The 13664-nt window shown below is 44.1% G+C and overlaps 1 protein-coding gene across 6 annotated transcripts in view; it reads left to right on the forward strand.

Moving 5' to 3' along the window:
• TP53BP1 (tumor protein p53 binding protein 1) overlaps window positions 1–13664 on the forward strand; it is a 153937-nt gene that overhangs the window by 113742 nt on the left and 26531 nt on the right. For all 6 annotated transcript variants that reach the window (XM_068275292.1, XM_068275291.1, XM_068275290.1 and 3 more), the window contains one exon: window positions 3521–3613. In XM_068275292.1, the coding sequence (XP_068131393.1) occupies window positions 3521–3613 (93 nt within the window). The remainder of the gene's footprint in view (window positions 1–3520; window positions 3614–13664) is intronic.

Raw genomic sequence — 13664 nt, forward strand, 5'->3', positions numbered from 1 at the left:
TCCCATCCCGATGCATTGATAGCTTGAAAGCTAGTGATGTATCTGTACAGCGTTGGTACTGTTACACAAGGGATTGTGTACCGATCCCTGCTGGGAGACAGAAATGCCTTGATGTACGAGGCTTAACTACTTTCGGACCGAGCTAATTGAAATCTACGCCCAGTTTTGGTGGGCTCCTGGCTGGCAGGGCGTAGATTTCAATTAGCCCCCGCTGCGCGCTTCCACCATTTCCGTCGCTCCTCGCCGATCGCGCTGCTCAAACCCGACGGCTCTCACCGCATCTCACTGGCTCTGCCTGTCTCAAAGACTGCAGAGCCTTGTGAGACGGTCAGAAGGCGATTTCATTGGCTCCTGGCCTTGTCTTTCAATGTAAGCCTCTCCCATTGTCGGCCCTGTCTTTCAATGTAAGCCTCTCCCATTGTCTTACATTGAAAGATAGTCAGGAGCCAAAGTAAGCGGCTCCTGACCGGCTCTCAGAAACTCTGCTGTCAAAGAGACGGCAGATTGGGTGGCCCAGGTTCCCGACTTGCGGCGTGTACTGCGATTGCAGCAGTAAGTGCAGCGATTCATCGGGTTTCCGCCGTTGCTGGTACCAGCGGTCTCTGGTCCTTAAGGGGGCAGAGACCGCTGGTACTTAAGTGGTTAATAAAGTGTATGGACAATTTTGTAACATTTTTCTACGCCTTCTCCCCTACTGCTGAGTAAATAGTGTATTGGAAGGTACAAACACATTACAAATATCGTAATTAGTAGAGTTCAGTGCTATGTGATTTTTAGCAGAGCTCAAGTTTCTGGCTTGGATGAAGCAGTCAGACTTGGGAATAAGCAGGAAGCTTGTTCGGAAAGTAATGGTGTAAATTATGTCACAGGAGATGAGAGCACTCAGACGTGAAGCTAGAGGATATCCTTCTGAAATTGTCTATTCAGAGAACATACAGGAATTATGTCAACAAAGAATATATGGATACAGAGGATTAAATGAAAACCTATAGCAATAATTAATAAGCTATTAGGTTTCTGTGACTGAAGATACATATTAATCTGTTATGGTTGTTTACCTTGATGTGTGCATTTCCTTCCTGTTGAGATGTTTCACTCTGCATTGATTATGCAGAGCCGAGAGAGGTCTTGGCTACCCGATGTCATTAAGAACCATACAAAATAGTTACATTTGAGAACCGTTTGTCTGGAATACATATTAAAAAGAAAAAACTAAAGGCATTGTTTTGCTTACAGTTATCACCAAAGGAAAGACTTATGGGCACTGAAATCCAGCTGGGAAATAAAGAGAAGAATCTGAATAAAATACTACAAAGTTTGAGGTGCAAACAGCTTTAGTAGATACGTTCAATAGTAAGAGTTAATGAAGTGCCCTGCTACAAAAGTATCATCCAACTAGCAGTTAAAAATCCTTCTAAAAACGCAGTATCAGAAGGTGCAAGGGTACAGCACAAAGCTCACAATACATGACTCTCCACATTCAACAGACCACAGTAGACACAGTGATGGGCAGACCATGTTTATTACAGAGCAAGAAAGGAGTTTGAGGAAAAATGGAAAGCTAGGATCCTAAAAGATCCGGGGCACCAAGGACAAAGGTAGAGTGTGAAGCATGGTGAAAAATGGGCGTGTCAATGTCGTGGGTGCCGAAAAACTATAATTTAAGTTAACTCTATAGGACCCTGAGTTTTTTCCCAAAACAGTTAGGCAAAGTAAGCCTAAAGGTAATTAGACAACACACCTAAAATTAGGCAGCATTTCTCCCGCAATAAAACATCACAAAGCAGCGTTTCCCCCATGATGTGGTGGTCTCACATCACAGATGTGCAGACGATAAATCTCCAGAGACTGTGTGATGCCATCATGTCAATATTGAACAAAATCTGAAGAATGCCATGAAGAATAAAGGCAAAATGAAAGCACAAAGGGGTCCCAACTCGTTACTAGCAAGACATAATTAATAAAACAAACCTGCCACGTTTGAAATGCAGAAACCATTACGCCACATGTGAAATGCAGAAACCATTACGCCACATGTCAAATGCACATACGGTATATTACTCCACATATAGGAAATACTGCAAATGTTACCTCAAATATTAGTGCAGGTTGACCCCTCCCGCTAGGTGTTGGTGTGGGTAAAAGGGAGGACTAAATGCTGGGTGCTAGTGGAGTGCGTAAGAGGGAGGGGTAAATGCTGGATGCTGTTGGGGTGGGTAAGAGGGAGGGATAAGCGATTACACTGCATGTGTTCAACTGTATTATTACGTTATATTTGGAGCCTAACAGTTCTCTATTTGTGCCATCTAATCATTGAGTATAAATTTGTCGAATGTATTGTAAAATAATTCTGATTGCTGAATTGAACTGTTGTACTTGTATATTGTGACCTTTTCTACACAGTAAATATTCTATGGGTTAAAAAGAGAAGGAGGGATAAGCGCTGGGTGCTGGTGGGGTAGGTTGGGAGGGTGAATGAACGCTAGGTGCTGGTGGAGTGGATAAGAGGGAGGAATAAACACTGGGTGCTGTTGGGGTGGGTAAGATGGAAGGATAAATGCTGGGAGCTGGTGAAGTAGGTGGGAGGGAGTAATAAACACTTGATACTGGTGGGGTAGGTATGAGGGAGGGATAAACGCTGGGTACTGGTGGGGTAGGTATGAGGGAGGAATAAACGCTGGGTACTGGTGGGGTGGATATGAGGGAGGGATTAATGCTGGGTGTTGATGGGGTGGGTATGAGGAAGGGCTAAACGCTGGCTCCTGGTGGGGTGAGCAAAAAGGAGGGTTTAAATGCTGGATGGGGTTGGGTGCTGGTGGGTTGGTTGGAACGGATAAAGGCTGGTAGTGTGGGTGGATAAGAGGGCTAAATGCGGGAAAAATTGGGAGTGCATTTGTAAAGAATAAAGGAAATGCTGAGAATATCCCAGGAGATGGATTGGTCCAAAACCTGTAAGGTTTTTACTACCTGCTGTAAGTGATGGTGACATAAGAAAAAAGTAGTTTATAGTACACTGTACCCCGGGAGAAATGTAAGACTTGGGTTTTAAATGTATTATCAATTTTACCATTTTTCACAATTGCTTGTACAGGGTGGATGAGTTGTTTGCAAACAAATGTAATGTATTTTTAAATATTTGAATATAATAAACTGTCCTTGTGGATTCCTTCAGTCCCACAGCAGGCTGGAATGTGTACACATCTGGAAGGAAAAACAAAACAATTAAATTACACTGAATCTTTCTCTAGGTTAACTTTGGTAAATTCTGCTTGGAGGTAAAGTAATTATAATAAAATTTAATAAAAATTAAAAAGGCAGTTACTAAATTATAAGGAAGGACGAGAGTCAACTAACTGCAGCTGGGTAACGGTTACAAGAACATGATAATCTGACCTTTTAGGTGAAAATAAGAGAAATGTGTAGCAGATGAAAACCGCTTTTGAGATGTCATGTTAACATTACATTTAACTTGATACCACTTTGACTTTTTCATATTAATGGATGTGTATATTTTTCACAGGACTGAGAATTCCCCGTCTGTGTTTGTACGAGTCTCTGAGGTCCGCCGTGAAGAAGAGAACAGAGGCCAGAATCTGCCTACTACACCTGTTAGGTAAGGGCTATTGTATACAGTATTTGGTTTCTCTCAAAACTAGCGCAATATAAACTAGAGCAAAGGTGGAGCGGTTTCCTTCTCCTGGGGTTGATTTTGAGGAAGAGGCTCATTCCCTCCAGGTCACCTTGAGCCTTTTACATATACTAGAGGATTATCAGTCGCCCTGATCTTAAGGGAATGCATCAGGGAGACCAGGGTTCGAATCTCGTCTTTCTGTTCAGTAAGCCAGTACCTATTCATTAAGGAGACTCCGCAATACTGCTACTGCCTACAGAGTGTGCCCTAGGGACTGCAGCTCTGGTACTGAGAGTCCGCTAGGAGAAAAGCACAATATAAATGTTCTGTGTCTGCTGTCTGTCCAACTCACTTCATGGCAAAAGAACACATTCCTAGCATGTAGGCTGTATAGCACTTGCCCTGTGAGCAGTAATTGTGGGGGTGTATGCACTTTTAGCCTATGTGTTGTCCCTCTAGGCCCTCAGTGTTATTTGCATGTGGCATTCTCAAAGCCGGATGTTTTTCACATCTGTTGCCATTATCTTTTATCTAAAATCGAGAAGACGCCAGCACACTTGCAAACCATTTTTTTTATTAAAATCAGTGACCTATTACACGCAGCTAGTTTCGGGTGCTTACCCCTTCTTCCGGTGCACCTGAATAAGGGATAGCACCTGAAATTAGTTGCGTGTAATATGCCATCACTTAGCAAGAGTGCAGTCTTCATCTTGTTTTTGTATACATTGGAGTGGATTGGTGGTCTGAGGACCAGCATCGGCAATACAGATGTACCTGTCAGAGAGTGAGTAAGGCTGTGTACAATTTTCTGTATGTTTTATTTGTTGGCTGTTATAGGTTGCATAGAGTTAACGCAGCTGGAAAAATTTCACTTGCCTTAATTTCAGACTGCAAACATTCAAAATATGAATATTTTGAAGAGTGCAGTCCTGTTTAGGCTTTAAATATCCCTTTGGAAACGCAGATCAGAATAGTTGGCAAGATGAAGCTGGCCCTTCTTTGGAGATTGCAGGTACATTAAAAGATCCTTTGGATGGCAAGACTAGGTCATTACTCATGAAATTATGGTAATCTGTGGACTTTTGACTTATATATTTTTTTTTTTTTAACAGTGGATAGAAATCAAAGCAATGCCTTTAAACGATGGTTATAGTCATCATTATGGCATGCAAACCATGCAAAACTCATCTAAATAAATTTATTTTTACATTATTCTGTCTTTGTTTTTTCTTTTATCACTGTTTAACCAGTGTTAGTATCTTTGAATTTTGTAAATAAGCAAAGCAATAATTTGGGGGTTGAGCATAACGTTAACCTTCTTTACTTTCTATAAGGATAGGAAATGCCTCCAAATTGAACCATTTACTGCAACTGACAATTTGACAGAACTTAGATTAACTATAAGATCCATTTAAACATATCCATTTTTGGGGGCGTGGCCGCAAGCTCATGGCGTGAGGACGTGTGCAGAGTGAGCTCCCGTCCAGCAGGCCCTTTTACAGCTATCCTGACCGAATCCTAACTCCTTTCAGAGCTCCCACCAAGCTGCTGAGTACGCACCTGATCCGCGATACTAGGTATGACGACTCCCCGCATCTCCACTGCCGCTGCTAAGCTGGGAAAATTCCGCCGCGGGAACCAAGATGGCGCTGAGGCCCCACTATCCCCGGCCTCTGAGGACGGAAATCCGGATCCCACGGAGTCTGAGCAGCCTACACCTACTCTAACGCAGGTCCTGTCAGCCATCGCAGACTGCCAAGCCACCCTAGCAGTCATCACCACCACGCTGGGCTCAGTCCGAACAGATGTCACCTTCCTGAGACAGGACCTGGGCGCCCTGAAAGACCGCGTGTGTGAATCCGAGAAGCGCATAAGCGACCTCGAGGACTCGGTACGCCCGCTACAAAAGGAGATGAGCCAGTCCCAAAAGAACATTAAATCCACGATGGACCGTCAGGAAGATCAGGAGAACCGTCAAAGACGCTCCAATGTGAGAATAGTAGGCCTCCCAGAGAGGGCCGAGGGCAACGCCCCAGAGCAGTTCACAGAGGCCCTGCTGAAATCCCTCTTCGGCGAAGGTACTTTCTCTCATGTTTTCGTGGTGGAGCGTGCCCATAGAATCTCCCCGAATTTCCCCGCTCCTGGGCAGCCCCCACGCACTTTTACCTTCAAACTCCTAAATTACAGGGACCGTGACGCGGTCCTGCGTGCTGCACGGGAGAAGGGCGCCATCTCCTTCGAGAACACTACAATTTCTTTCTACCCCGACTTCACCACTGAAGTACAGAAGCAAAGAGCTAAATTTGCTGCAGTCAAACGAAAATTGCGTGATCGCCAACTCAGCTATGCAATGCTCTACCCTGCCCGACTGAAAATTCTAGCAGATGGTAAATCTCATTTTTTTACAGACCCTGACGACGTGTACACCTGGATCGACAAGCACACCAAAAAAAGCCCCAATCGATCCTCTCCGAATCGCTAAGGTACTGTACTTTATTACCCCCCAATTTTTCTTTTTTCGGGACTATTCTACTTGTTCACAAGCACCATTGTACTGCTCCCCGTTGGAAACTCTGCTCTACCTTAACAAGTCCCCCCTGAATCGGGAACTAGACTCCTATTTTGCCCAGACATGTGCTTGCAAGCCCTGGAACATTACTTTTGGTGCTAAGCTCCTGCCTGGTTCCTTTAAAATATGTCTGCAGTTCTTAACCCTACTTATTTTGCAGGTTATAACACAGATTATGGGTGGAAAATTTCCGTTTCCCCCCTCTACCCCCTGTGCTCGGTCACTATCACCGGGAACACCTCCAGGATTACTGTTATTACTGGGCCGCTGTGTTAATACCACCTAGTTTTATATTGTGATGTTATGCAGTTAATACCAAGCGTACTACAGCTATTACCACCTCGGTTTAAGATGTATGTAGCTATGTTTGCTTGCTGACACTCTGATCCCTGCTGGACGGACCTGCTCCGTGCGGTCCTACCACCACCACACCCTTTTTTGCCTACACTTGTGTAGTGACTTGTTTACGTGCCGGTTCATATAACTGAGTGGTCTGGAAGAGCTATTTAGCCCCAGTCTGCTCACTTGTCCCTGCACGTTTTGAAGTTGGGTTTAGGCTTCACTTAGCGGTTACAGTGAAGCAGGGTGTTTATTTGGGTTTGTTTTCTTTAAGTATGTTGCTTTTCAGGTTATTCATTGACCCTACAGGTTTACTCTTCACTACACACGACATAGGTTCATCATACATCCATGAGGACAATTATCCGCTATTTCCCTTTCTCCCACTCATAAATACTAGTTATCCACATAGCCCACTAGATGGCACAAAACACTAATGGCTTGAATATCATCTGTTGGAATGTGAGAGGCTTAAATGACTCCATTAAACGCTCTACGGCCCTAACTTATATAAATAAGAAGAAACCTGACATCCTAACCCTGATTGAGACACACATCACAGGCAGCAAGTCTAAGACCATGGAGAGGCACTGGGTGGGCAAGGCATATCACTCAGAGTTCTCGCAATATTCCAGAGGGATCTCTGTGCTTATTAGGAAATCCATCCCCTTCTCCCCTTACTCCGTTAAGATTGACCAATATGGCAGGTATGTTTTTTTACACGGACTATTATACAACAAACTCATATCCTTGCTGGCCTTTTATATTCCACCTCCATATTCCTCGCTACTCCTTAAAGAAGGCCTACGCTTCATATCCGCACTGCCCCTATGTCCTAATATTTGGATGGGCGATTTCAATATGGTCTGTAATCCGGCCATAGACAGATTTCCTGCTGGAACAAATAAAATAACAGCCTTTGCACACCTTATGAACGAGATGTCTCTCGTTGATGCTTGGCGCAGTGTCCACCCGGTGTCTCAACAATTTTCATGCTTCTCCGCCACGCATAACACCCTGTCCAGATTGGACCACTTCTTTGTTTCTAGAAACTTGATGCCTGTGATCCTGTCCGTTGAATTCTTTCCTCGCATTGTCTCTGATCACTTTCCAATTAGTATGACAATCCTTTGGGATGACACCCCTACACAACTTATCTGGAAGTTTAACCCCTTCTGGCTCTCCTTGTTTGCATCAGAGGACTGGCTAGTGGACAAGCTGACATTCTTTTTTCAGACTCACAAAGATGAAAAAGACAGGGCACTTGTCTGGAACTCCTTTAAACCATACTTACGTGGTCTCCTCATTAGTGCCGTATCACACCATAAAAGAGAGACCAACAAATCTATACACGACCTCCAGTCACAAATTCCGATACTAGAACAAACACACCTGTCGGACCCCTCTGGTGCGAATGAGAGTGCCTGGAAGGGGGCGCAATCCCAACTCACCCATTCACTAAAAGAAAAGGCCCAGGCCAAAGCCTTTTTTTTACAAACAAACCTTTTACGAACAGGGCGAAAAGACAGGCACACTATTGGCCAGAATGGCCAAAGGTAGGAACTCTACAAGTGTCATTAGCAGTATCAAAGACACGAATTCTACTTTAATTACAGGCCCAGTTCTCATTAATAAAAGATTTGCCTCATACTTCCAGGACTTATACACAGCCAAATCCACTTTCTCTCGTGAGGAGGCCGAGTTTTTCCTGTCCGAGATCTCCCTTCCCCGCCTTTCCCCAGAACAGGCCGAGCTACTAGATGCCCCTATCAGCTTGGATGAACTTGAATCAGCCATTCACTCGCTGCCCAATAAAAAAGCCCCTGGACTTGATGGTATTCCCGGTGAAGTCCTTAAAAGATTCTCAGAGATTATCTCATCCCCTCTGCTCCAAACCCTTCAATTTGCATTCGAGCAGGGCTCCCTCCCCGAATCCATGCGCACTGCTCTCATAGTTCTGATACCCAAACCTGGAAAAGATTTAACACTAGGGCCTCGATTCACAAAGCGGTGATAACCCTGTTATCACGCCTAAAAGACTTTAGGCGTGATGACCTTTTCACCACTGAGTTATCACCGATTTTTCCTGCTCTTCGCGCGAAGTTACCGCGCGTAAGCGCGTTCGCGCGTACGCGCGTAAGAGCGCGCGCAAAGTCCCATAGGGCTTAATGGGAGCTTCGCGCGAAGCGTCGGGTGTTGCGCGCACACTTACGCGCGTACGCGCGGCAACTTCGCGCGAGTTTCTTCTTATCATGCCTAAAGTGACTTTAGGCGTGATAAGGGCCTTTTCACCATGGTGCTAACACTTTGCACCGCTTTGTGAATCGAGCCCTATGTGATTCTTACCGTCCGATCTCTTTACTCCCAACAGATGTTAAGATTTTAGCTAAAATCTTGGCTCTACGACTAAGCAAAGTCATACTATCTCTCATACATAACGACCAAACAGGCTTTATGCCCGGCAAGAAAACCTCACTTAACATCAGAAGGTTGTTTGCTAACTTGCAAGCTAACCACTACAACAGTGGTAGTAGAGTTATTATTTCCCTCGATGCTGCCAAAGCATTTGATGCTGTGGAATGGCCTTTTCTACTTGCAACACTTTCCAGGTTTGGGTTCGGTGAAAATTTTATCAGATGGGTGCAAATTCTATATAATGACCCTAAGGCCCAAATATGTACTAACTCTAACATCTCAGACCCCTTCCCAATAGGTAGAGGCACCAGGCAGGGCTGTCCCCTCCCCCCCTGTTATACGCACTCTCAGCTGAACCTCTCGCCTGTAAAATCCGCGCAGACCCACGGATTACTGGCTTAAAAATCGGCACCATTGAGGAAAAAAATCAGCCAATATGCCGATGACACGATCCTATACCTTGCAGATCCCCAGGCATCCCTCACCACAGCCTTTGAGTTCATTACAGAAATGGGCGAATACTCAGGCCTGTCAATCAATTGGAGTAAATCCGTAATCCTCCCTCTGAATGATTTGAGAATCTCGGCCTCCTCACTACCATGCCCTCTTCAGGTAGTTACTTCATTTAAATATTTGGGGGTGACGGTCCGGGCCTCCCCGTCCTGTTATTACGAGGACAATGTAGCGCATCTAATTTCTCTTACCCAAAATAAACTGACCTCCTGGACAAAATTGCCCCTTTCAGTTATGGGTCGGATAAACCTAATCAAAATGGTCCGGTCCTTATGCCCAAAATTCTCTATATTCTCCATAACTCACCTGTACATATTCCAATACGGTTTTTTAACAAAATTAGATCCCTAATATTATCGATAGTGTGGAACAGATCTAGGGCCAAACTTAGACATGCAATACTACAGTGTCCCACATCATTGGGCGGGGTAGCCCTGCCGTCCCCCCTTCTATACTATATTGCTTCCCAACTAGAACATCTAGCGCACTGGTTTATAACAAATTCCCTGCAACCCCCAGACCTATTGGGATTCTCCGCTACTGAGTGCAATATGAACCTCCCATTCGCACTCCTTAAAAACACTCTTACCACCCACTCCCAAACTAATACCATTTTAGTACAGGCTTCTAAAATATGGCGAATGGCCAACAGACTGATGTCCATCTCTATATGGGAATACTACACACCACTATGGCAAAATCCCAACCTCCCTGAGCTTCTTAAACTTAGCCACACCTTTTGCTGGGCTGAAGCCGGCATACATTACATGGGTCAGATAATTACAAACTCAACTTTACGCACATACGCTGACCTACAAGCTTGTTACTCACTATCCCCACATTTTCAGTTCATGCACTTACAACTACAACACGCACTACACTCGCAATTCCCCAATGGTCTCCCACAACTTGAGAATTCAACTCTCATGGAATTTCTCAAGGAAGGCCCAATGCCTCATCACATTGGCATTCTATACAATGCACTAAATGAACACACTGCTGCGGCAGTTATGGAGAAATCCAGGGACAAATGGCTGCAATGTGATATACAGATAGAGGACGAGGAATGGGAAGATTGTTTGCTTGCCACCCGCCTAGTATCCCCTTGCATCAAAGACCGCCTGACCCAATTATATATAATTCACCAAAGCTACCTTATCCCCAAACAGATCTCCAAGTACTCCACCAACACCTCTAATACCTGCCCTAAATGCTCTCTACCAAATCCCACCTTTCTACATTTGATATGGCTCTGTCCTCCAATCGCCATCCTGTGGAAGCAAGTGGTAGACTTTATTCATGATACCATGGGATCTCAGCCACCCTAGACGTTAAATGTTGTATCTTAAACATATATGACGAAGATATGAATACATTTGACAAGTACTTTTTACTTGAAACTCTGTTTGCGCTTAAACTATGCATTGCCTTTAGATGGTTGTCCCCTATCTGCCCCACTTTTGGGGAATGGAAAACTAAAGTTAAAAACTCGCTTCCTCTTAAGAGACTGGTATACCAGCACAGGGGATGCCCGACTAAATTTAATAAAATATGGGACAGGTGGCTGGACAAAATTATTTAAGTTGCTCTACAGTTATTTATAAGCTGTTAACTGGCCTGTCTCTCTTCTCCTCCTCCTTTACATATGATCTCCACCCTCCCTTATCCAATACTCCCCCCCCCCCCCCCCTCCCCCCCTCATTGGGCCTCTCCTCTCTCCAACTGATGTATGCTTTGTCCTTTCTACCTCTACAACTCTTCTCCAGTGTTTTAACAATGCCATGGAACTCATAGATAAACCCTCGTGGATATGTTACTTATTAGCTATGCTTTAAGATGAGCTGTATGATGTCTATTGTACTCTGTCTTTTACGGTTCTGTACTACATTTCTGGCAATGTATCATTATATATTGCATTCTCTACATATTTAATATGTACACTCTGTACTACCCTTTCTTTTATACTCAATAAACCTTTTGGTCGATGAAAAAAACATATCCATTTTATCCGTGACTGTTGCGGTGATGGAACGCAATTATTGTCATTCTGGTGCACAACTTTTTGAAACACCGATGTGGGCAAACCAGGCGGATCATACATCACATCCGCTGCTACTGTCTATGGCATGACTGCGGTCTAGTGTGAACACTAAGGGCATTTGAGTAAGAGGTTGCAGGCAAAGATGTCCTGGTATATTTGAGCAATAGTATAGTGAATCTGCAGTACAGAGCCACTCGTCTTTGGAAGCACTCTGAGACCTGAGTAGTTCAGTGTACTTTCGAAGAGACCCAAAGGCCTATTTATTAAAGATAATCAAGAAAAATAAAAACAGACCAGGGACAGTCTTTTATAATGAACCCCAAATAGCAAAAGAGAGCATGTCTGTAAAACCACCTCCAGATATATCAGGAGGACCCCTCAGGATAATCAGGGCTGTGGAGTCGGAGTCGGGGCAATTTTGGGCACCCGGAGTCGGAGTCGTGGTTTCAGAAACTGAGGAGTCGGGAGTCGGAGTCGCATGATTTTTGTACAAAATCCACAGCCCTGTTAAGTATTAGACTAAGGAGTCTGAGTCGGAGTCTGAGCAATTCTGGGTACCCGGAGTCGGAGTTGGTTTCAGAAACTGAGGAGTCGGAACATTTTTTGTACCGACTCCACAGCCCTGAGGATAATTTACTACTTAGTGGGAAGATTGCCATTTCAGTCTTGTCCCTATTGAGTGTTAGAAAATGGGGAAAGTGAAAGATGTTTAATTCCTGTGTCAGAAAACTCAGAGGAGCCAAGGTGAAATTGCTGCATTTTTCAGTATGGAGTTACTGTGGTTTGCAAAAGTATTTACCCTCCTTGAAGTTTTCTACATTTTGTCATATTACTGCCACAAACATGAATCAGTTTTATTAGAATTCCATGTGAAAGACCAATACAAAGTGGTGTAAATGTGAGAAGTGGAACGAAAATCATACAGGATTCCAAACATTTAAAAAAATAAAAATAAAAAATGTGCAAAGTGGGGTGTGCGTAATTATTCAGCCACCTGATACTTTTTAGAACCACCTTTTTGCTGCAATTACAGCTGCTAGTCTTTTAGGGTATGTCTCTACCAGCTTTGCACATCTAGAGACTGAAATCCTTGCCTATTCTTCTTTGCAAAACAGCTCCAGCTAAGTCAGATTATATGGACAGCGTTTGTGAACAGCAGTTTTCAGATCTTGCCACAGATTCTCGATTGGATTTAGATCTGTACTTTGACTGGGCCATTCTAACACATGAATATGTTTTGTTTTAAGCCATTCCATTGTTGCCCTGGCTTTATGTTTAGGGTCGTTGTCCTGCTCGAAGGTGAACCTCTGCCCCAGTCTCAAGTCTTTTGCAGACTCCAAGAGGTTTTCTTCCAAGATTGCCCTGTATTTGGCTCCATCCATCTTCCCATCAACTCTGATCAGCTTCCCTGTCCCTGCTGAAGAGAAACACCACCAGAACCATGATGCTGCCACCACCATATTTGACAGTAGGGATGGTGTGTTCAGAGTGATGTGCAGTGTTAGTTTTCCGATACACAGCGTTTTGCATTTTGGCCAAAAAGTTCCATTTTGGTCTCATCTGACCAGAGCACCTCCTTCCATATGTTTGTCCCCCACATGGCTTGTGGCAAACTGCAAATGGGACTTCTTATGCTTTTCTGTTGACAATGGCTTTCTTCTTGCCACTCTTCCATAAAGGCCAACTTTGTGCAGTGCACAACTAATAGTTGTCCTATGGACAGTTTCCCCCACCTGAGCTGTAGATCTCTGCAACTCGTCCAGAGTCACCATGGGCCTCTTGACTGTATTTCTGATTAGCACTCTCCTTGTTCGGCCTGTGAGTTTAGGTGGACGGCCTTGTCTTGGTAGGTTTACAGTTGTGCCATGATCCTTCCATTTCTGAATAATTGCTTGAACAGTGCTCCGTGGGATGTTCAAGGCTTTGGAAATCTTTTTGTAGCCTAAGTCTGCTTTAAATTTCTCAATAATTTTATCCCTGACCTGTCTGGTGTGGTGTTAGGACTTCATGGTATTGTTGCTCTCAATATTCTCTTAGACAACCTCTGAGGCCGTCACAGAATAGCTGTATTTGTACTGACATTAGATTACATACAGGTGCACTCTATATTTAGTCATTAGCACTCATCAGGCAATGTCTATTGGCAACTGACTGCA

The sequence above is a fragment of the Hyperolius riggenbachi genome, chromosome 3 (genome assembly GCF_040937935.1).
Source record: "Hyperolius riggenbachi isolate aHypRig1 chromosome 3, aHypRig1.pri, whole genome shotgun sequence".
Classification (NCBI taxonomy): Eukaryota; Metazoa; Chordata; class Amphibia; order Anura; family Hyperoliidae; genus Hyperolius; species Hyperolius riggenbachi.